General features: G+C 41.4%; 1 protein-coding gene across 2 annotated transcripts in view; it reads right to left on the reverse strand.

Moving 5' to 3' along the window:
* The window catches only part of LOC109421733 (inverted formin-2), a 303,562-nt gene that overhangs the window by 61,605 nt on the left and 216,807 nt on the right, over positions 1–25,150 (reverse strand). For both annotated transcript variants that reach the window (XM_029858142.2, XM_029858144.2), the window contains exons 3-4: positions 4,771–5,090; positions 4,183–4,342 (exon numbers count right to left, since the gene is read on the reverse strand). In XM_029858142.2, the coding sequence (XP_029714002.1) occupies positions 4,183–4,342; positions 4,771–5,010 (400 nt within the window). In that variant the 5' untranslated portion in view covers positions 5,011–5,090. The remainder of the gene's footprint in view (positions 1–4,182; positions 4,343–4,770; positions 5,091–25,150) is intronic.

Here is a 25,150-nt window from a genome sequence, read left to right on the forward strand (position 1 = left end):
TTTGTTAATATCGACACTTTAATTTAGCAGTTTTGCTAAGTTCAGTGACTCCCAACCTGCGATCATGGGCCAAGCGAATTTCTCAAGAGCCGAAGTTGTGAGGATAAAGTTCTGCACTTCAGGGAGCACTTATCGCTATGTAGTTGTATAGCAAAGATGAGTGGTTCCCAATCTGGGGTCACGGACCTCAATAATTTCTCAAGAACCGAAAGTTCGAGGAAGAAGTGCAAAAGTTTTATGGACTGATTATCTCAAGGATCAGTATCTCTAATATAGATATGTTGAAAAAATCAGTGCTCACTGACCACGTGAATATCTCTAGAACCGCAAGTGTGGCGACAAAATAAAAATATTTGTCGGATTCTACGCCTTTGGATCAACTCGCTCAAATATAGACCAGTGGTTTCCAATATGACGTTACGGGCCACGGAAATTTCTGAAGCACCAGAAGTACTACACTACTACACATTGTTCATCTAATTGTTTACGATTCGCGCCTCACGGAGCACTTATTAGTTGTGTTGCAGAACTTTAGTAGTTTATTTTTTTTAAAGAAATTAGAACAGCTGAACACAGCTATAACGGATTGTTTACCTTTTGCACCCGTTTTTGACAATTGCTGTACTGAGTCTCAGTAAAATTAATTACCGATACTATCGAAATCGTACTGCTGTTCTAATTTCGTCAAAAAAGTACCGAACAGACAATTCTGGATTGAGTGTGTAAGCTTTGTAACACCCCTTTATTGTAGGACTTTCGGCCCTCATAAAATAGGCATGGCCCGTGACCCCAGATTGGTGACCACTGATTTCATAATTAAAAAAAAATTCTCATCGTACTTTAGATTCTTGAGAAATTTGCATGGGCTGGGACTCCAAAGTGGAAGCCGCTGAGTTTTACAACACTATTATATTGTAATACTACTTGAAACGCATAATCTTCAAAACGTTCTCCTCAGATTTTCGGTTTTTGCGAAATTAGCATGGCCCGTGATTCCAGCTTGAGAACCACTGAGTTTTACAACGCCATTTTATTGTAATTCCAAGTAACATTTTAAGTTTTGTTCGGCTTAATAAGAAATCTTCATGATCAATTTTTTAAAACTTGCAATAAAACTGATTTATACATCAAAACCTCTTGCTAACCTCTTTAAGAGCATCTTCCGGCTAAGTGGACCACTCTCGGAGAGGTTTTGCAAACCGCATTAAGAGTAGCAATAAAACCGTTATAAAACCTGCAATTTTTTTCCATTCTCGAAAAAAGGTTATGATGATTGTTGTAATTTTTTTTAACAAAAACTATGACAGCTCAAGATGCAGAGAAGCTTCTTCGATGGCATGAAAAGATCAGGAGGATAAGTAGAAAGCTATCATTTCAAAGTAATATTTTAGTAATTATTGTGTTGATAGGCCTATACGCATTAAATTTTACCGTGAATATTAAGGTTGCAGAAACATAAAATTAATGCGCTTCGAAAATATTTTCAGAATATTTTAGAATATTTTCATCTTGAAATGAAATAAATTAATTTGTCAATTTAGGAAAACTATCTCGAATCACAAGAAAACTCAGCTGAGAGTGTTTATTTATGTTAGCATGTTATGGAAATAGCGGCAAACTATCAATTCATTATTTTCCATTCACGTTAGCTCATTCTTCAATATGGTGACGACCATAATTAGCGAAAATAAAACGAAAGCAAGTTTACTTTTAACCCTTCAGCGCGCGCGCTGTTGTAAAAAGTACAACACTACCAAAAAAACTTCGCTTTTCGTATACAGCGCGAGCGCGGTGGAGTTTAGGTTGCTTGATGGCGCGCGTCCTGGAAGGTTAAAGATCAAGATGACCGCCAAAAACCTAGTAGTGTCGTAGTTTCTGCTTTTCCAACAACAGATGTCGTTACTAATCGAACGGATCGTCATCTGTTGAGAGTTTGAACAATTTATTGTAGTAATAATGAATGCCAGAAGGTTTAAATATCGGAGAGTTTTGTTTACTCTTAAAACCTGGCTTTATGAATATCTTCAAGAATACTATAAAACATTTCACAATGGTTTTCATAAAAGTAGTCATAAAACAGTGAGTTTTAATAATTGCTGTAATAAAACTCTAATGAAAATCAAACAAAACCAATCAGCAACGGAATTGTTACTTGGGATAATTGCTTCTTTGTGGCAGAATTAGAAAACCATTTTTACTTTCTCATGGCACTCTGGATACTTAAGAAATTAGTATAGCCCGTGACCCTAGATTGGAAACCTCTGAGCTTCACAACACCATTTTATTACAATTAGTGCTCCTTTTTCAATTTCTTATCGCACTTTCAGTAATTGAGAAATAAGTATGGCCCGTGGCCTCTGATACGGTGCTACTGATATGTGCAACCCCACTTTATTGTAATGCATGCAATCTACATGCTACTTGAGACGCAGAACCCGAAAAAAATTCTCACCCGCTCCTAAGGACTTTCGGATCTTGAGAAGTTCACGAGGCCGTCACTCAAGATTGGGAACCACTAATGTTTGTAACACTGCTGGTATAGTGCGACGAACAATTTGAGAAACAACTTCAAATTTCCATTATACATATCTCAAGTAACATTTTTAGGGCCAAATTGGCTAGTTGAGGCTCTTGGAACCATCATAAAACCAAAATAAAAGGTATTTGGTTTTATGACGGTTCTCAAAACATCCACAAGGCTAATTGATCATTAAAATGATAGTAAAAGTGTATCAGATGTTAGTAGTTCCCGAATACCTAGAACTCCTAATTACGCATATGGACGGTAATTTGGTGGAACGCTAAATTGAGTTTGGCGCAAATTAATGGTGTGGTTTTTAGTGTACAACTTAAACCGAGATTAGCACAGCCGCTCTAGGCGATATATATTAATTGTGTGGATGATTTGTAAACACATTTCATAGTTGATCCTCTTGATGAATTTCAAGAATAATATTTTGGGGCTGCATGATGTTTCAGGGAGTTTTAGGGAGGATGTTTCAGGTTTCAGGGGTTTTATTGGCGTTACAGGGCGTTCCAAGGAGTTGCAGGACGTTTCAGACAGGTTTCAGATGCGTTCCAGGTGAGCTTTTAGGGGCGTTTCAATGCGTTTCCAGGGATTACAGGACGTTTCAGAGAGGTTTCAGATGCCTTTCAGGGGATTTTAAACGGCTTCAGGGGGTTAATATGTTTAAGGTCGGCTTTTCCCCTGAGAGGCATCTGAAACCACCCTGAAACGTCCTGTAACCCCTTGAAACGCCATGAAACGCATTGAACTGCCCCTAAAAGCCTACCCGAAACATCATAAAACCCCTCAAAACCCCTTTGAAACATTCCTGAAACGTTCTGTAACTCCTTAAATCGCCCCCAAAAGCCTCCTTGAAATATTATGGAATCAACAGAAGCCCCTGAAACATTCTTAAGCGTTTCTGGAAGCTCCCTGAAAGGCTCTGTTATGCCACAAAAGTTCAGCTTATTGGACGCAGTGGCTTAAATTCCCCAACAGGGGAGGAAAAAAAAGGCTCTGTTACCTCTTGGAACGCCCCTGAAATACCTCTTAATCCCTTACGAAAAATCGTGGAACTCCCTGGAACCTGTAGCCTTTTTAACACAACTACCGTGACTTGACTTTTTATGCGTTTTTTTACGTTTTTTTGAAATAACAGGTTTTTTTACTTTTTTTACGCGAACCGCGAACTCTGGAAGCCGATCTAACTTTTTGCATTACAATGAAGTTTTTTTGTATGATTCTTGCTAGTACTTACCTGGAGAAATGGTGTCAAATACCAGTGGCTGCTTCTTTGTAAAAGCCTCTCCCAGATTGCGCAACATGGAAATAAGTATTCAATTTGTAGCGAGTAAATAATTCTTGACTGAAACCAGACATAAACACTTCTTTTTTCTTGGACTTGCATTCGTTGGAATGTACGTCCAGCAACAAAACAAACAGTGAATCAATGACTTGATCCGACCGCACTTGCATTACTCGCCGTATAGTTTGTCTGTCCGTTCGTCCGTCTGTCTGTCTGTCAGCATTATGGCCATTCATTCATGCCGTTGGTTGCACAGTTAGGTATTTTGTCTGCAAAGACACCCTTTCCCGTCCGAGACCCCCGCAGTAACCTGACCCGATCGGAAACGCATGTATGCATACACAACACATATTGTAAATCAAATACTCACCTATAAATTCATTTCGCATTCGTATCCGATCCTGCAGCGTGGCGGCCGATATTATGACACAATTTATAAACGCTAATAGCGCAATTTGATACTCGATCGAGGTTGTTTTGTCTAGTTCCACGACAACTATATTCAGTCGATAGCGTTCGCCTTTGATGGTCTGCTCGGCGGGCCGCAGGGTCCGTTTTGGCGTTTTGGGGTGCGGTCCGGAGTTTTGCGCACCGGCAGCACCGACGGCACGGGAGATTTGCATGAAAGCGCGCACGGAGAAACGGAGATAGAAAAATGAACGAAACGAAATAATGAAATTAATAGGTTGATTAGGCACAATCCACCGATAATTGCGATCGGTGGTATTTCCAAGTCAAGGTCGCTCAGTATGCTGGAGATCGCGCCGATGGGGAAATTTGATTCGCGAAAACGACTGCACTAGGGTGGGTCATCATAATAGTTTTTTTTAGAGTTTCTCTGGTGACCCTACTGAACCCTACCGATCTTTTTGTATTGTATACGACTAAAATTCAAAGTTTCCAGCAACTGAACGTTCTGACGTAACTTTTACTACCCCAGACCAAATCTGTACCGTACCTTGTAATACTCCAGCGTTTCGATCGCTCGCTTGTACCCCCCGGAGCTGTAGGCACAGAGGGCCGACAGAAGTTCGAACACCTGCTTCTTGACTGTGGCGTTGCTGGTGTCCAGCGCCAGGCCCAGCTTGTTGACGTAGTCGCTGTTTTCGACGATGTACTCCAGCCCGGTACGGGAATCCATTTTGCCGGTCTTTCCGGTGCTGGCATTGCTGGAACCTTTGGCGTTGTCGTTCGTCATGGTGTGACGTTCGGAGATGTAACCGCTGGCCGCGGGTGAAACTGGTGAGCGCGCGCGAATCGTGTTCGTTCGGCGGGAATCTGTGCCAAATGGAAAGCGAAAACAAAAATATTATTAGAGGTGGCGGTGGCGGCAACGGCAAAACAAACATCTCTGGTGGCGGCTAGTAGTGGCCACGCTAGACAGTCAGACTCGATGCACAGCATAACATATGAATGAACTCGTGGGTTAGTGAAAGGCCGCGGGTGAGATTGAATGAATGATACCTTTTTAACAAGACTGAATTGTTGATCAAACGCAGTGTCGTAGCTAGGAAGGATTCTCAAAACATAAATTGAACGTGTGGTAGTACTATTCCAAATTTTGAAATAAATGACTGTATCACAGAGAAGAGACATCCAAGTCCAGTTCCGAAACTGTGTAAGAAATTTAACGGCCATTTGAAATCGGCAACACAAGTGGCAATAGCGTGGCGCTGCAATCGGTTAATTTCCCATACTAATTTAATTCACCACTTGAAATGTTTCAATTCACCACTGACTGTGGCAATATGGTGTTTGGTGGCGTTAGTGTTGTCATTGTGTATTGGTTTGCAACCTTACTCAAGTAAAGATTCAAATCCTTACACAACTTTCTGAATGAAATTTGTTCTAGCCTGGATGTCTGTTCTCTGTGACTGTATGGACGACGTATAGGTACGAATATAGAAGGAGAAAGATTCGGTCGATATTTGGTCCTTTGAAGACCAAAGTCTTCAATAAACCAAACAATAGCACTGACCACTATCTCATTGTCAAAAGATTCGAATTTCGAGGTGAACGCAAGGTCTCACAGACAATTGCATGTCAATAGTCAACGTATCTCAGATGAAGAGGTGACAAAATGAGTACCGGCAGCAGCTTGTCTAGGTGTGAGCTTAGAATTCTTACCTAAGCGAACCATATCCAGAAGAGGCTGGCTTGTAATAACGTTTTGAACAACAAAACAAATCCACTGAATCATTTCCGCATCTTCTCCCTCACCGCAGCAAGTGAGAACGAATGGTCTGCAGCCAGTTTGCTTCACGAGCCAATCGACCGATAAGGAACAACAGTCGCAGTTCGTTTCTCTTTGCTCCCTGTGCGTGTTCGTTCGTAGTGTTGGTTGGCACTGATAACTGATCGTATCTTTCATATTCACTCGGATTCAAGCACTGGCAATGGCTCATGCAGGGTAACACCGATGACCTGTTTGGTGATGACCAAGTCGGAACATTCGATCCCTACGTAGGGGCCCGTTCATAAACCACGTGGACTTTTTGGGGGAAAGGGTGTGTGGCCAAAGTCTACGCTCCATACAAATTAAAAAAAAAAATGTATGTTCAAAAGAGGGGAGGGGAGGGGTTTAAAATGGCCAAAATAAGGTCTACGTGGTTTATGAATGGCCCTCTAGGATGTTCCAGTGCCATCTCCAACTGCCAAACCAGCCAAAGCCAGGTTGTCCTGGTCAATCCTGGTGACAAATGAGGAGCTCATAACAATAGGGCACCGCACACAGGGGTTGTTAAGGTAAACTCTTATAAGTCTTTGACGTTCCGTGGCCTAGTTGTTTACGATTCAAAATGTGATCAACTTCTAAATGTGGGATTCACGTGCGTGGAAAGCTGTGCTAATTTATGACATGCTGGCAGAAGCTCCTTCTGAGATTCCACAAGGAGTTCCTACCTGGAACCTTCCAGGAATTCCGCCAGGAATACCTTCTGAGTTTTCTCGAGCAATTCTTCCTGGGATGCCCTCAGAATTTATTGCCACTGTTTCTGAAGAAATTTATTTCACAATTCCCCCGGGAACTTCTTCCAGGATGCTCTGCGAACTCCTTCCGGAAACTTCTTCTGAAACTTCTACGGCATTCCTTTAGGGACTGCTTCCGGGATTTATTCATGGACTTCTTTCTGGATTCTTTTAGGGACTCTTTCCAGCATTTCTTGGAAACTTCATCAGGGAATCCTCCAAAAACTTCGGATGGTATTTTCGCGAGAACTTTTTACAGGATTCTTCCAGGAAGACCTTACGGGGTTCTTTTGATAACTCCTGGGAACTCTGGAAACTCCTCCCGGTATTCTGCCAGACACCGCTTCCGGCCTTTTGATAGGAACTCCATCAGAATTCCTCTAGCAACCATTTTCTGGATTCATCCAGGAGTTCCTACTTTCCTTCCAGCAGTTCCTTCTGGAATTCCTTCATTCTTAAGGAACTCCTCCTTCAGCTGTGTAAGGAATTCCCTCTGCATACCTTCCGCGTTTCACTCAATAGCTTCTTCTGTGAATCCATTTCTACAAGTAATCGTTTTGGAAATCCTAGAAAATATTTCTGAAGACATCCCAAAAGAAATAATTAGGAGAATCTCAGAAGGAATCCCAGGAGAACTTCTGGAAGAGGGAACTTCTGAAAGAACCCTATGAGAAATTACAGATGGAGCTCTTGGAGGAACCGCAGAAGGAATTGCTAGAGGAATCCTGGATTAATTTTCTGGTGACACCATGGCATAAATGCTCCTAGGAAAAATCACCGGGGTAATCTCAGAATTCTGGAGGAATCCTAGAAATAATTTCTCCAGGACTCTCGGAGCGCATTCCCAGAGACATTTTCTTTTCGAGAAGCTCTCGAAAAAGTTCAAATGGTTCTTCTTCTTCTATATGGCTTTACGTTCCCACTGGAACGTGGCCTGCCTCGCTTCAACTTAGTGTTCTTTGAGCATTTCCACCGTTATTAATTGAAGGACTTTCTTTGCCTGCCATTACATGAATTTGTATATTGTGAGGCAAGGCCCATGATACACTATGCTCAGGGAGTCGAGAAAATTTTCCCGACCGGAACGGGAATCGAACCAGCCGTCTCCGGAGTGGCGATCCATAGCCTTAACCACTAGGCCAACTGGAGTTCAAATGGTAAACAACTTTTTGATTCGGACTTTCTATTCGTTAGCCTTCAATGGGAGGTTTATAGACGGGCTTGGTGGTCTAGTGGCTACCGCTTCTGATTCGTATGCAGAAGGTCATGGGTTCAATCCCTGGCCCGTCCTTTTCATCCTACTTTGTATCTTTCTATCCACTTTCTCTCGCTCTCTCTCCTCTACATATACAACTCATGTATATTCATATGTTCATAGCCATCGCTAGAACCAGAAACGAATTGAAAAAAAGTCGTTTCCCTCCCTTCCAACTTCCACTCACAGCACAGTGTATATATAACGCCTATAAGTTATGCAACCAAAGCGTGCTGTGCCGCTTGACCTTATTCACCTTATTCACCACACAATCTATCACGAACACTATAAATAACCCCTATCCATGGATCGCATCACCGACACAACGGTGACTCCCAGATTTCCCATCCTTTCTGTCTAACAAATACCCCAGTCTGTGCGGGTTGTGGGAAAGCAGAGTGCTCTCGGTCTCTAGTAGCAACAACCAGTACACTTTAACATTCCTTTCCCTTCCCAGCTGACTATAAGGACTTGGCCGGCGCCGTTCTTGATCAAATATGCATGAGCTGCTAAAATTGCACTTTGAGAATAAGTGGAATGTCCCAGCCCCTTATTCAGTTGGATCTCAGTGCAATTGGTACCAGTTCAGATCAATCACGGAGGAGCAACCATTGACATGTATAGTCAGAATTGATCGATTGATCGTTGATCGTTAGCCTTCAATGGGAGGTTTATTTGAATTTTCGTGAGTCAGACAGTGTGCTAATTTATGAATTGCTGGTGTACCTTTTCAGCAGCTCCTTCTGGAACCTTATAGGAATTCCATCCGGACCCTATGAACTCGATGAAAATAGCACCCTATAATGTTCGAGTCACATTTCTGTTCGTTTTGTGTCAGAACCATTATTATCGAGGTGATAGGGTCCACTAGCCGAGGCCATATAGCCGAGGCGGTAAACGCACGGGTATTCAGCATGACCATGCTGAGGGTGACGGGTTCGATTCCCGATCGGTCCAGGATCTTTTCGTAAAGGAAATTTCCTTGACTTCCTTGGGCATAGAGTATCTTCGTGCCTGCCACACGATATACACATGCAAAATGGTCATTGGCAGAGGAAGCTCTCAGTTAATAACTGTGGAAGTGCTCATAGAACACTAAGCTGAGAAGCAGGCTTTGTCCCAGTGAGGACGTTACGCCAAGAAGAGGAGAGGAGAGGAGGGTCCACTAGAACAACTGGCGTGCAAAATTCAAAAACAATCGACATTCCATAGCTTACAACAAGTTGATTCAAATCGAATCCTGATGAAGATCCCAACCATAGGATCGAAACGTTGGCAATGATCTGGAACAATCAACGTTTTTCTGTGACTGAAGTCGAAGAACTAACAAAGTTAACATAATTCTAGTCATACCCCGTTAAACTTTCTCCACAAACTACTTCCAGTAGTTTCTTGGTGTTCTTTTTGAGATTCTTCCGGGAGTTTATTTAGAATTACTTCAAAAGCTTCATCTGGGATTCTTCTAGGGGTTTCTTCAGAGATTCTTAAAACGATTCTATCGGAGTTTCCTCCAGAAGGTCCGCCAAGATTTCTCCATGAAATACCTCACTGATTACTTCACAGATTCGTTCCGCATTTCTCAATCCTCCTAAGATTTAGGCTATGTGCACCACGACAGCGTAGTGTACGTTCAGCGAGTCCGTCCTCCAGGAATTCCTGAATTCCCAAGAAAATTTCTTCCACAATATCTCTAGGATTTTTTTTGGCAGTTCCTTCTGTGATTCCTTGGGGATCTTCATCTGAGATTCTTCTTCGTGTTCCTTCAGAAATTTTTTCTGGAATTCATCCAGGAGTTTCTTCCGAGATTTCTTAAAAGATTCAATCTGGGATTTCTCTAGGAACTCCTTCCATGGTTCCTCAGAGATTTCTTCTGTGCCTTAAAGTATTTCTTCCAAGACTGAATTGTATACAAATTAAATACAGTGGCGTAGCTAGGATTCTTAATACATAAAATGCAGGTTCGTTTAGAATTTTCCAATAAATGACTACATTGGCTACTGTTGTGGTTATTGTCTATCTGTGAAACTGGCAACACGGTTCGGCTCCGTATATCAGATAGGTAATTGTTGTGGTATGAAGTGGAAGCAGTGCGAGAAAAGATACCATAACGTAAGTGAATTATTGTAATTTTAATAGTTAAGTATAATAATAAATAATGTGATTACAGCATTGAAGCTGCTCCAAAAAGCTGCTTTCAATTTGTGTGTATTCGTGCTGAAGAAAGTTCCACTCCCCAACAAACTTCAATGGTTATGATAACCACCTAAACGCCAACAATGGAGAGCAAAGATTGGCGAAAATATTATGAAGATGAGGAGCGCCGCATCGAAGATGAGTATCAGCGGGAAATGGCAGCAATTGATGAAGAGTTTAAAAAAGCCAAGGAGAAAATACAGTTGGAGTTTGCTGCCCAGAAAGACGCGGTAATAAAACAGTTTGGTGCTAATAATGCTCAAAAAGGTTCAACAAATGAATCGCAATCGATTAATGCAGTATGTTCACCATCTGTTTGCACTACCTCTGGACGCAAAGCAAACGACCAACGGGAGGTCTCTATACGGCAGCCGGACGTTCAATTGCGGCAAACTGCAAACGAGCAGAACAATAGCGAAGGGAAAAAAATTATCAGCTTGTGGTACCATTCCAAACGTATCTGTGGTCGGATGGTGACGACAAAAGTAGAAAATTGCTTTCGACATGATAAGTGCGAAGCCGCTGCCGATATGGATCGGTGCAAACTATGCGAGGTGATGATATTAACGGCAATGATGCTTGTATTGTTCGATCCCGGTGGGATACGCTTGAATAAGTACGGTACTCACACGTCAGTGCACAGTGGTCTAGAATGATATTATTCGCAGTAACCAGTTACCAGTGTCACGGGTGGGGGTATGTTGTGGTGGTTATTGTCTATCTGTGAAACTGGCAACACGGTTCGGCTCCGTATATCAGATAGGTAATTGTTGTGGTATGAAGTGGAAGCAGTGCGAGAAAAGATACCATAACGTAAGTGAATTATTGTAATTTTAATAGTTAAGTATAATAATAAATAATGTGATTACAGCATTGAAGCTGCTCCAAAAAGCTGCTTTCAATTTGTGTGTATTCGTGCTGAAGAAAGTTCCACTCCCCAACAGCTACATATAAATACGAATGTAGATGTAGAAAGATTCGGTTTTGTGCATAGAACTTGAATTTTATTTGTACCTTTTCGGTGAAGGATTTTTCACTGACTTTTATTAATCAAAAAACTCCATCAGATAAACATTAAGCAAGTCGCACACATTCTTATGTAAACAGTCCAAGCTTCATTTGTAGTTGGCGGCTGACACTTCTCGGAATGTGGTGCGATCAGATGTGATCCGAGTCGATATTAGGTCCTTTGAAGAACCAAATCGAAGGACCAAACAACGACAATAATCACTATCTCATTGTCAAAAGATTTGTGCAGGTCATCAACCGTGATGCACTGAAGAGCTCATCGAACCTTTAATGTCAATATTCAACGCATCTCTGAAGAAGGTTTAACGAATGAGTACCGACAACAGCTTGAAGTTTACCTAGGATTCTTTTCCAAGAGAACTTTGTCCTTACACCGTAAGGGGCTGGACTCGCTGTGTGCATAGAAGCATACATAACCATTAGGATCACTGGGGACTACTTGATTGGCAGAGATGGATTGGATAGTGGCTTTAAGAGAACATGAGCAGAGAGGCCAAGGATGCAACAGTGAACCCGTTCGCGAAAGGTAGCCTGACGAGATCACCACCACAGATGGTAAGGGCAAAAGCTGGAGATTTCCCCAGTGTCCAGCCAGGAGGTGCACGTGACGGAGCAGCACCAGCAGAGGAAGCGCAGATGAGTGGCGCAGATCTCCTGAGAGTCATGAGGGGTGAAAATCGACTCTAGTCGCTGAGCGTGGATTTAAAAAGAGGTCTTGGACGAAGAGCCCTGACGGTGGAAACGACACTTTTCTAGTGTGGAAACCTGGATGAGAGAACTGACGCTGAGGAGCTCGCAGCGGCCTCACACAGCAGTGCGAGATCAATAGGTATGCGTACCAAGTGCATTAATCCGCCTGAGAACGGTCCCGGCAGTCACCGCGCGGTTAAGCTCCCAGTAGATGAGCTTAACAAAGCGGCCACAGAGTCGGGGACATCAGAGTTGGTTGCTCTGGGCTTCGAGGGATCATATAGAACGATGAAGGAGAATTTGCGTCGGGTGGGTTACATCCGGATAAGAAGGAAGATGAAAACGATACGTTCGTCGAGTCGCACGAAGACACTGCTCTCACCGAGAATAGGTATCGATGACGATGAACGTCCCCTCAATGCACCGAGAGGAGCATCGTCAACGAGCACGCCGATACGTGTGTCAAGCCATCCGAACAAGGTAGTGTTGCCATTTCGATTCCGTGCAACCAGCAGCCCGGTGATTCAGCAAACGTGGGAATCACAATTGCTAGCAGAGGCGCTGGCGAGACCAGAGACAGTGGGAGGCCGCGATGGATGAAGACTATGCGGCTTAGCAGCTGGGATATCGTACGTTTACCCCTGAACCGGAAAACGATAGGCTGTCGGTGGGTTTTTTCAGAAGAAGTTGGACGAGCAAGAGATTGTGGTTAAGTACAAAACCCGACTCATCGCGAAGGGATACAAACAAAAAACTGAGTCCGACTACGATGAGGTCTACATGCCGGTTGCGAAACATACCACTTTCCAGATACTCTTGTCGTTTGCGGCTAATCGGAATATGCAAGTGAAGCACTTCTATATCAAGACTGCATATTTGCATGGCAAGCTTTCGGATGCCATCTACATGCGGCAGCCGTCCGGGTGTGAATCCGGGAATCAGGGAAGATGTGTGCCATTTAAGGAGAAGCCTATATAAGGATCTGGAATCGGAGCATCACCGATGTCTTGAAGGAGCTGGGGTACGAAGCTACAAAAGCTGACAGCTGCCTTTTCAAAGGGCGACAAGTCGTCGTCGTTCATCTTAGGTCCTCTAAATACGTAGATGACATATAGATCGCCACCGAAAACGACACAGATTACCACCAAGTACAGAATCACCTGGACAGAAGATTTAGGATTACTTGTCGGGGTAATGTGAAGCAGTACAAGCGACAAGATAACGGAGGATTTGTGCTTAGTCAAAAAAGCAACATAGCGATGATTTTGGTCAAATTCGAGATGGAACAAGCAAACCATCACAGATTCCAATGCCTCCTGGATACGTCACCGCAGAGCAAAAGAAGGAGAAGGTAATGGTCATCACCGAGCAATATCAGAGTCTAGTGAGCGCTGTACTCTACGTCGTCGCCGTATACACTCGACCGGGCTGTCACGACATCCATCTTTGAGCTTAAGGTCAGCAATCCAACGGAGAGTGACTGGACAGAAGCGAAGCGAGTATTGCGGTACTTGCAGGAAACCGCTGGCTGGACTGAAGCTGCAGCTAGGAGGAGCTGATCATCTCGAAGGCTACGCTGACCCCGATCGGTTTGATGATCACGTCGACCGGAAGTCGAATTCAGGTTTCTTGTACAAGCTCGGCAATGGAACAAACAGCTAGAGTTCAGCTGCTGAACAGCTCGATAGCAGAAGTGCGTAACTTTGTCACAATAGATCTAAAAACTGGTCGCAGTGACTATCCAACAAGTACTAAAAAACTTTGTCATCCACCAAAGCGGAGTATGTCGCACTCGTCGAAGCAAGTAAGGAGCTACTGTGGCTACTGAAGCTGATGTGGCGATGATATTCGGCATCCAGTGAGTTGCATCTCTATGCTGAACGTCGAAGGAGAATCAGACAGGCAAACACATTGACACCAGATACAATTTCGACAGTTGATGGCGATCTAGATGACGACGATTCTCCAAGGCCTTACATGATGTTCGAACTCGGGAACTATCGCTTTCTTTTGTGAAAGACAATCAGTTATTGTTAGAATATCAACCATGTCGGTTGTTCTTTCATTTTAACTCCTCAAGAGTCCGGGTCCAAATCCCTTAATCAAATTGAAGGGTTGACGATGGATACAAGACGCATAGTGACCATCTGGTGATTCGGTAGGATCGAGTATGAAAGAGACGGTCACAGCAGAGGGTTATCGATAAACATCGTAGATGGCTGACCTTATGTAACGTTGGATCATGGACGGTAATACCGAAGCCGCAATGTCAAATCCCTACTCAGAAACGGGCGCCCACATTGTACTGTTGGAAATGTAGAGCATCACTGTTTCCACGCTACGAAACCCGATCAGGCGCTGTCCATAAACTACCTAGACTAATCTCAAAACCCCCCTCCCCCTCGTAGACTTTTCAAAATTGTCAAAATTTGTATGGCTTGTAGACTTTGGCCAGACACCCGTACCTCCCCAAGAGTCTACGTAGTTTATGGACAGGCCCGTCATGGGCTTCCGATTCATACGGCCAAACCGGCCAAAGCTATGATGTCCCGGTGACAAACGAATAACTGGTCACAATAGCGAAGTCTGTCAAAGTGAACAAGGCTCCAGCTCTAGACGGTACTGCTCCCGTAGTCATTAAGGTGGTCATCGAGGCTCGCCGATCGACTCGACATATTTATAATGGCTACGCAGATGTGCCTAGACAACTGCGACTTCCCGATGAGACCAATCTGTCTACTGGGCACCGCCGAGAAGCTGTTTAAGTGGATTATTCCGTTGAGGCTGACGATATATATCGAGAGCTCTGATGACTCTAGGCTCTCTAAGAATCAGTTTGACTTTCGGAAAACAGATCACGCTAGACGTGAAAACCTCGTTCAACATTGTCAACAGCAAGTGTTACCACCACCGCTGGGCCCAACTCAACGAGCCTACCTGTCTGGCGCGAAAGATCGTGCTTCAGAGAGTCTGCCTACACTGGACATGGATTGACTTTAACGTTAGAGTTTAGAGTATAGTGATAGAGCAAAATTGAAACACGTTGCAATTGATACAAAAATTATACTGTATTTATCAAGTTAACGAAACGACTAATTAGCGAGTTCTTTTGTATATATTTCGATAAGTAAGTGGTTCAGGGATTTGAAGCATAAGAGATTATTTAACTTTTCTAATAAAAATTGAAATTATAGGTCGAATATTAGCAATAATTTGCGAGAAACAATTTGTTCAACCGATAAGTTAAAAAAGAAGATCATTAATGTGAGTATACTGAAATTGAAATGTATTTTTTATGAAATCTAATTGATTAATAAATTCTAGTTTTGTGCTATGCGAAAAAGTCGTCTGCTGCAGAAATTTCTTCATTATGGTGAGAACAGCAAGTGCGAGAAACGGTGTTGGTCACCACAGGTGGGTGCGAGATAAACTGAATGTTATGGTTGCGGACAAGCGGAACTTCAATAGCCATGGCGTTGCCGAAGATGATGTCAAACAGCTCGTCAAACGTAGGCTTCGTGAGATAGAAGCGGTGTCCATACTACGGTATGGCACCGCTGCGTGATCAAGTGCGCTAGCGGTTAAGCCAAATGTGAAACGTCTTGGGAGCAGCCGCAAGTTGATATGCCCAAGAGTAACTCAAAAGACGCGGTATGCGTGCTAGCGAGCATTACTCCCATAACAAAGATGAAGAGCTACGGATCGCCAGAACGTCGTCAAGATGCCAGAGAGCGTTGGACTCCTCTTGCAAGGGTAGATGGACACACAGACCCCTGGATTACGATGATTGCCGTAGAGCACGTGAATGTCCACGCTTCGTGAAGCAAAGCTAGAGTATGCATGAAATATGCAGTAGAGATATCACTACGGGCAACGTTGTTGAAAACATGTGTACGGAGCAGACAAGTGCATCATCCTCGCTCTCTCGAATCGTACTTGAACTTCAACAAAAAGGGTGGGCTGACCAACAGCAAGCTGATTTTGCAAATGTGTGGCACTAGAGGCATATGTAGGACTGCCAGGTTGGCCTCAATGATCAAATGCCAGTATGATAACTCCGCAAAAGGTAGGAGTACCCCCAGGACTCCGAGATAGGATAGTTGGGTCAACAGGTGTCCTGGGAATGTCGTACATTCTACCAGACTCAGGTTTTTTCAAGCCATAGCTGATTTAGGCTCTATCTACAACGTTTCGATTATGCGGGTTCTCCAAAATGTTCGGTTTGTGCCAGCGCTTGAAAATTGAAGCGTTTTATGTCAGACGAATCAAAATTTGCTATTCTTTGATCGGCGCTTTTCTACCCAAAGCGGCAGCAATATGCCTTCATTGGCTAACGTGCTTCTGAAGCAAGTGGGAGCGGGAGCAATAAAAAATATGAGTGAGAGTGAGGAACGACGATTCAGCGCCGTGCGGCTCTCTGAACCTCTCTCTTCGCCGGTGTATACGGCAATGAATATTAGTATGGTACACGCTTGTATGGAAAAAATAAATCCTCGCTCCAGTCGACTTTTTAGATTCCATTTAGGTCCCATATGAACTGTACAAAATTTCAGCGCAATCGGTGAAACTATAATTTAGCGCAAGCGGTTCAAAGTTTTCATAGGATTTACTATGGGAAAAGTTACATTTTCAGATAAAAAATCCCAGAGGTCGTCCCTTGTCTCCTTAATTCAAATCGATCAATGTTTCTTGTAGAAAAATCAATTATGAAACTTTCCTTCGAAGACAGCAAAACAATTGGATGCTTGTGGAAAAAGTTATTGATTTATTACCGATTAGTGATCCAACGAACGGCTTTTTATTTTGTTTTATCAGCAGCACTGCTGCTGCCGTTGTTGCATGGGGTGGCGGGAGGCATCACCACCCCCAGAAACAGCAGCAGCCAAGGCAGCAGCTACAGTGCTGCTAATAAAACAAAACAAAAAGCCGTTCGTTGGATCACTAATCGGTAATAAATTAATAACTTTTTTCACAAGCATCCAATTGTTTTGCGGTCTTCGAAGGAAAGTTTCATAAATTATTTTTCTACAAGAAACGTTGATCGATTTGAATTAAGGAGACAAGGAGCGACCTCTGGGATTTTTAATCTGAAAGTGTAACTTTTCCCATAGTAAATCCTATGAAAACTTTGAACCGCTTGCGCTGAAATTTTGCACAGTTCATATGGGACCTAGATGGGATCTAAAAAGTCGACTGGAGCGAGGATTTGATATTTGTCCCATACTAATGAATATACTTGATTTTTATCTCGTTATTACAGTGCAAATGACATAAAATTGAATTAAATAGATTACAACAGTCACGTCCATCATTCTCTTATGGACAAATTGATTGTTTTTACAAGTTTTGAGCAAAAAATAAATCCACTGAATCATTTACGCATCTTCAGCCTCACCGCAGCAAGTGAGAAATAATCGTTACCAGTCAATATGCTTCACCAGCCAACCGACCGATGAGGAATAGTGGTCGCGATTGGCTCGGTTTCTCTTTGCTCCCTGTGCGTGTTCGTTCGTAGTGATGGTTGGAGCTGATGACTGATCGTATCCTTTATATTCACTCGATTTCAAGCACTGGTTTGTGCATTTGAACAAGTTTTGTTCGTGTACCCACGGTTTTGCTCAGGCGGGTACAGGACTCCACGCAATCTTGTCCAGAGAATATGCAAGGACGAGCTTGGCTGGAACGCCTTTTCATCGGCTGTCGCCCATATCATGTCGGAACTACATAGGAGCTGGCGCGTGGACTAATATATCAGTCGCATCGCAACCCTAGGGTTTGGAAGTCGGTAGATCATACCGACGTGCCCTGCGGTCGAACTCCACCGTTCTGTCGGACAGTTGACCGCGCGGAAAACTCCCTGGAATGTTGTTATCTTGAAGGCAGTCTTCTCGGATCCGAGCTCGCGGCATGGAAAGGGGTCGTTGGAAAGGTCCGGGGTAAACGGAGCGCCCCTCTCCTCCTGGAACGCATTTGTGCGGTATAAGCGGATAGGGTCATACTTGCAGGTTGGTCAAATTGCGGTGCGTGTAGAATCAGTACATGATATTGTCAGTGTAAACTAGAACAGGCGTGTTATCGACCCTGCACCACCTTCCGAGGTTATAGGGAGCACTGAGGTCATTTAGGAAGCTGGCATTACGCCTGCGTCATGGCTTGGTGTCCTCCTAAAAGAGAGCGTCACGAAGTCCGTACCGTGCAAGACAAGGCAGCGAAACTCGAGATTGCGAGCTGTACTAGTCACTCTCCGTACTCGAAGCAATACCTTCTGGTGGTCTCGGGGAGACCATGGGTTTGGCTTGGCGACAATAGGAACGAATTAGTATTAGGTCAAGAAAGTAGTTCTGTTAGGTTCTATTTTCCTTCGATAGCATCTGAGGAGGTTCAGTCATCCACTACCTGAGCTATTCTGAGGTGACTGTTAAGCAGATTGGCAAAATAAACCGCTCCCCATTGGTTTGGTAAAGACAAAAATAGGCAGATAATGCTTCCAGTTAATAATATGAGTTTGTCATAAGATGTTTGGTTTCAATTTGGTAGAGAAAGTTGCTTAGAAAACATCCCATGACAAAGAGAACACTGCCGAAAATAGCATAAGTTCCTATATTCAAAACAATATGTTTTTTTAATAATTCTTTTGACGATTACTTCTCTTCAGGTACTTCAATGATCAAGTTTCGTCTCAGATTCATCTCCAGGAAATGCCACCAATACGTTAATTAAATCTTATACTAAAGGTTCATCCCCCTGAATACGACCTCGAGCACTTGACGCTCACTCTATCGAAACGCGTGATCTATAATAAACAGTGATATGGGACTGAGAGAGCACACGTTGCCGTTGGGTTGCTTGCGCGCTGGCTGAGGTTGGAAGAGTCAATGGAACATTCGTAAATCATTGCAAGACGAGCATGTGTGTAATCAGCGCCGCCCGCCCATTCACACTTTTCTGCGGCTGCGGCACTGTCCGTTGGTGTATTGACAAAACTGTGTAACATTGTCGTTTGCTAGCACACGCACCGCGCAGGCAAAACACGCTGCCGTGTGATCTTGGCCACTTGACATCGATTTCAGGCAATGTGCTACATATTTAGGGTAAATGTCGCTGGTGATTTCATGTAACTAGAGTTTTGAAAGTTATATACATCAAAACAAATACAATCATAAACTGTGTCCCCACTATTTAAAATTTTAAATTTTCATAATTCAAATGTCACGGTGTTCATTATTGCCATACTTACCCTGAAAAGATAACAATCTGAGCGCTCTGCGGCGATGAGTTGTGTATTCCAATTAAAGGGACCAACACGTATCATATGCTGGCGTACAATCAGTGATTTTTTCGCACAGATTTGTTGTAGGTATACTAGAAGTATACTAGAAAAGCGCCGCGCCAATGCACAATGGTCGGAAAAAGATAAAGTTCGGCCAAAACTCTTTTTTTGTGTTTAATCGAAGTTATAGGTTGCCTAGATATGTTATATAGTATTTTTAGTGTTTAAAAAGGGGTATTCAAAAATTACGTTATTTCAATAATTTCAAAAACGGTGAAAATCAGTAAACTACATATTTTTTGCGTTTTTTGTTAGAAAATCAATTTGAATTTAAATGAATGATCATCTTTCGATCAAATCCAATCAAGTTTGTTCAAAACGTGTGAAAAATGTGGAAAGATAAATTTTATTTCAGTAAAAAACGGAAAAATAACGTAAAATATATGAAAAAACATGACTTTTTTTAAATAGCTCTAATTTGAAAAACTGCAAATTTCTGCAAAATATTTAAACGTTTTTAGGCACCTCTAAGCATGATGTTTAAGATGTACTATTCGAAATTGCGGCGACACGTGACGACACGAACCGTTTTTTAACTTAAAAATTACCAAAATTTCTAAGGTACAATATATGAAAATTTGAAAAGTTTTGTGACATATTCATTTTGCGCCATACATGCATTCAAACAGTCCAATTACAAGCTTTAATATGCTGGATAACTCAAAACATATATTCCATTCTCAAAATATTATTATTTTACTTTTTTCGAATATTTCATTTTTCAATTTTATGACTTAGGTCACTTTGGCAGTGAAAATGTCATTGAAATACAAAAGCTGGTATGCTTTTAATTAAGAATCATAAAAGTACAATACAAGGTACACCCATCGTACGAGCGCTTCTTTGATCACACATGGCTATTTGTGGGTGCGTGATCGGTGTACCTTACATACAACACCTTTTCAACGCTGCCGCCTGCCGCCGTCGCCGATTATCGGTTTCGCTACCATACCTGCATCCATAATAATGCAGCAACTCCCTCGTAGCGTCGCGAGAGGCGATCTCACCTCGGTGGCTTACGGAGAGTCCCACACCCATCCAGCACTAGACCCTCATCGCGTCGGTCGTCGTGTAGGTGTCAAAGTAATCTCGTTACAAAATTGTAGGTAGCGGGCGCGTTAGTCATTGAACAACGAAATGGCTTGGCTATATCGAGTGGTGTCCCTCCGCCCGTCGTAACTGAATATGTTACCACCTCGCTCGATTGATGCCGCTGCGGGTCCGTATGGGAAAGATTTCTGTTTTGGAAGGAATTACACTTGTACAAATCGTGTTCAACAACTTTGACTAGTAGCATCGAAAGCAAGCGTGATAAATTGTGAAATGTCTTCGTGCATCTATAACTAGGCAATTGTGTATACAATATTGTTGTTCGAATTCAGATTCGTTTGAAGCTGAATGAACATGACTTGAAAACTACAATCGTACGATCGTGAATCAATCTCATTTTGATTGTAATTAGTAAAGTCAAGGTTCTTATCCAAATAAACACGAAACTTAAATATGTTGTAAATATTCGAAAAAATGCGCAAGTGTAAGTAGGACAAACATTAAGCTGTTTGTATATTAATTTGTTCAATACCGTCGTTCGGGGTGAGAATGGGTCAAAAAAGGATACTCAAAGATTGTTTGTTAAATAACAAATGCAGTTGAAGTCGGAATAACTTTTTATTTGGTATGCATACTCTTCTATATTGTAACGATAGTTTAGCAAGAAAGTATCACATTATATGAATTGTCTACTAAACTACAAATGATTAAAAATTGACCCAATCTCACCCCTTAGAAGGGGTGAGAATGGGCCAAAGTATTCAAAGTCGCCTATTTATGAATACAAGGTTATTTTATTGATCATATCTAGTAAAGCTACTTAAAATATAATGTAACCATGACGAATAAAAACTTAGGTAATTTTAAAAGATGATTATTCCACCTAAAAGGGCTAATACAATCGAAAAAAAAGGTTCAAATTTGATAAAATAAAGTTTGTATGTTGTATCGCCATTTTTAGCCACCATAATCATCCTCATTTAAAGTTTCAACCTCTATGAGAGGGGGGGGGGATTACAATGAGGGAGAGGCGCATTGAAAGATTTATTGAAAAAAAAAACATGATATTTTTCAACGTTCGTTCGTCTTCCGAAATTTAGTCATGTTACCGGTTTTATGGCCCCGGTATTTCCTGGAGGCCACTACCGTCTGGTAGTTTCACGATTTTTCTTCGAAATAAAAAATGAATGGAGAAGAAAAAATGCTATCAAGTCTATTTTGTGAGCTTACAGTAAACTAAAGATTAGCTGATGATCAGAGGAGCTGTCCAAACGCATGGGTTTATTGTTATAAATGATTTTAGGCACTAAACGTATGAACACACTCGCTTGACACTTCTTCGACATATTTTCGAAAAAATCGTGTTTTTTATGAAGATACGGTAAACATGGCACCACTCTAACGTCAAATGGGGGCTGGATTACAAGTTGAATTTTTAGTTTAGGTTATGTGCACTCGATAACTTGCTTGACCCAATCTCACCCCCATTCTTAATATTTAGACATAGGGTCGAAAATATTGAATTTTTGAATAAAAAGTACATTGACAGCCCGCTTTTTTCGTTGTATCAACCAGGCCATACCTACAGCTAACCACTTTTAAGAAAATTTATGACTGGACACTTGTGTAAAACAGAGTGATTTTCTAGTAGTTTCATCATATAAGTTTAGCCACAAATTTAATAAAAAAAAACGATTATTGCTAAACATCTTATTCTGCATCATGACGTGTAAAAACATCTTCTCTTTGAAATAATATAAAGGTATCAATATAAATTAGCGATAGTTGATGAGCTATTTCCAATTTCATGTTTCTCCGTTTTGACCCAATCTCACCCCCCAGACCCATTGTCACCCCCATCGACGGTACGGGCATAATTTAGAAAAAAATCATCGAAAGTTTACAAGGCCACCAAGCAGCAGAAAAACCTGAAAAAATATTGATTCCTTTTTGGGGACAAACCAGCCTCCAGCTCAGAGATGCCAGTTTATTTTATCAAAAATCTGTATCAATACAGATTTTTCTATATCGCTGTATAGCAGACACCGAGTGTTCTAGATTAAAAAAAAAACAATAAAACTGTACTATTTTTCTAAAACATGTGTGAAAATGTACAAATTTTCATTAATTATTGAAAGTTTAGGCAGCAATTTATAAAGTTTTCATTAAATTTATTGAAAATAACTTAAAATTTTATGCTTTCTGGAGTAATCTGTATCACATTTTAAAAATCTGTATTTTTCTGTACTCTGTATATTGTCCATATAGAAGGTCAAAAATCTGTATATACAGAAAAATCTGTATATCTGGCATCTCTGCTCCAGCTGTAAGTCTCTCTAGTAGAGATGAATGGACGAATACAAATTGGTTTCTTTTCTCGATCATAGTTGGATAAAATAACACAACGGACCGCATGTTCCGGTGCCAAGCATCCACTAGAAAAATGAGGGTTGCTGTGATTACTACGAGTGTATAATCCTTTCTAGTTTGCGTAGCAGCTACGGTTAGGACAGCTCAGACTCCTGCAAATAGTACAGCTCAAGTGGTTTTAGTCCAAGAAACCTTCTTTCATTTGGGAGAATTTCTATCTGGGTAACCTTGTAAAGCGTGTCATTCCTCGAGAATGTATGCTTGCCAACAACAATTGTCGCAAAACTCGACTCTCAAGTAACTGTGTGTGCTGTGTTTTAGGAACCTTTACAGAAAATGCAGTTTCTACTCAGTTTATTTCCCTCATGATTAATCATTTCCTTCGAAATCTTTCAAACAAGTTATCACATACTGTACTCCAAAAATGCCAGAGCAACCAATGCACAATGGTCCACGAAACAGATTTACGAGGAAAGATGCATTCAGCGCCTTCAAATGATTTTCTAGATTAATATGGTCTTCTACAAAATTGTTCCTAAAAATAAGGCCCTTATTTCAATATACATGAAAATTAGGGTGGTCCATATTTTCAAACAAATTGGGAACCAAACTTTTTTATTTGCAAGAATAACTATATACTTTCTTCGGAATAGTTGTAGATCTATCAATTTTGAGCAAGTTTGCTAAAGACGCTTATTATGTAGCTTTAAAATTGACCGATCTAGAGGTATTTTTTTGAATAAGCTTAGGGTGGTTCAAGAAAAATCGGTTTTCTGGCGTTAACTTTTTCATTTTCGATTTTTCATCAAAGTCACGCACGAAAATGTGCGTTTTTTAAAGCTCTGAAAATGATTCTTAGACAACTTTGATGAGAAATTTGAAACAAAAAAGATAAAACGTTTAAACTGTGTTGACCATATTTGGAGCATTTCCCCATAGTTTTCATAGGGTGACGCTAGAACAAATCGTTTTATTGCTTTATCTTTTTTGTTTCAAATTTCTCGTCAAAGTCACCTAAGAACCACTTTTAGAGCTTCCAAAAACGTGCGCTGAGAATGTTGCTACGTCATTCCGTTCAAAAGATATTGATGATTTTCTAGAAAAAATAGGCACTTTTCAAGATGATGATGATTAACCTGGGCTTGTTAGGGGAATATCTGTAAATAAAAAGAAAATCGCGTTAAGTACTGTTCCTTTGAATTCCACTAAGAATTTGCATCCTTTGACAGATACGTATTTCGACCTCAACTGTAAGGTCGTCTTCAGTGTCTTGTACTTGAGTCGAGTCAAGTACAAGACACTGAAGACGACCTTACAGTTGAGGTCGAAATACGTATCTGTCAAAGGATGCAAATTCTTAGTGGAATTCAAAGGAACAGTACTTAACGCGATTTTCTTTTTATTTATTCACTTTTCAAGTATTTTCACTTGAGTTACATAAATTACACCCCTCTAATTTTTTGATATGTTTTATAACAACATTTCTTCTTTTGAATGCGGGCAAAAGATATTTTTTATGTTTGCCCCAATCCGTCATAACACCTTTTTAAAAAACTATGATTTTTTAAGAAAAATGCTTGTAACTTTTGAACCAAAAGAGATAACGACCATCTCAGCGCACGAAACGACGCGTCTTCAAATGCTCTACAAGTTTTTCTTGTGCGACTTTGATGAAAAATCGAAACTGAAAAAGTTAACGCCGGACAACCGGTTTTTCTTGAACCACCCTAAGCTTATTAAGAAAAATACCTCTAGATCGGTCAATTTTTAAGCTACATAAAAAGTGTTTTAAGCAAACTTGCTCAAAATTGATAGATCCACAACTTTCCTGAAGTATGCATGCAGTTATTCTTGCAAATAAGAAAGTTTTGTTACCAATTTCTTTGAAAATATGGACCACCCTTATTTTCATGCACATTTTAAAAAGGGCCTTCTTATTAGGGACAACTTTGTAGAAGACCATATTTGCCTAAAAACTCTTTTGAAGGCGTTGAATGCATCTTTCCTCGCAAATCTGGTTCGTGGACCACTGTGCAATGAGATTACTGCTAGGAACAAACAGTCATCTTCAGTGTAAGAGTGTTGATTTTTTTATTTAAGTCTTGGACGACGCCTGCTACGTCAGATTGTGGGTAAATGTGTGTTTTTGGGAAATGAACGTGTGCTAGAGGGTTCACGCTGGGGGTTGCCAGGTATAAGGTGATAGATTTGGGAGTTGATTTCTCAGAAGATGGATTCAGTAAATATTTGGTTTAGTCGCACTGCAATAGGAACACCACATCAATCGTGCTGCCAATTGGAAGATTGTACTGACACCAACATTTGGTGGCTCCAGAGAGGAACTACTGTCACCAACAAAGTATGTCTGTAGAAGAATCCATAGAGAAACTTTTAAAAATCTCAAGCGGAATCACTTGTGACCAACCAGTCTGTTTGTCCACTCTGATCATAGCG

Source organism: Aedes albopictus, chromosome 3 (genome assembly GCF_035046485.1).
Source record: "Aedes albopictus strain Foshan chromosome 3, AalbF5, whole genome shotgun sequence".
Lineage (NCBI taxonomy): Eukaryota > Metazoa > Arthropoda > Insecta > Diptera > Culicidae > Aedes > Aedes albopictus.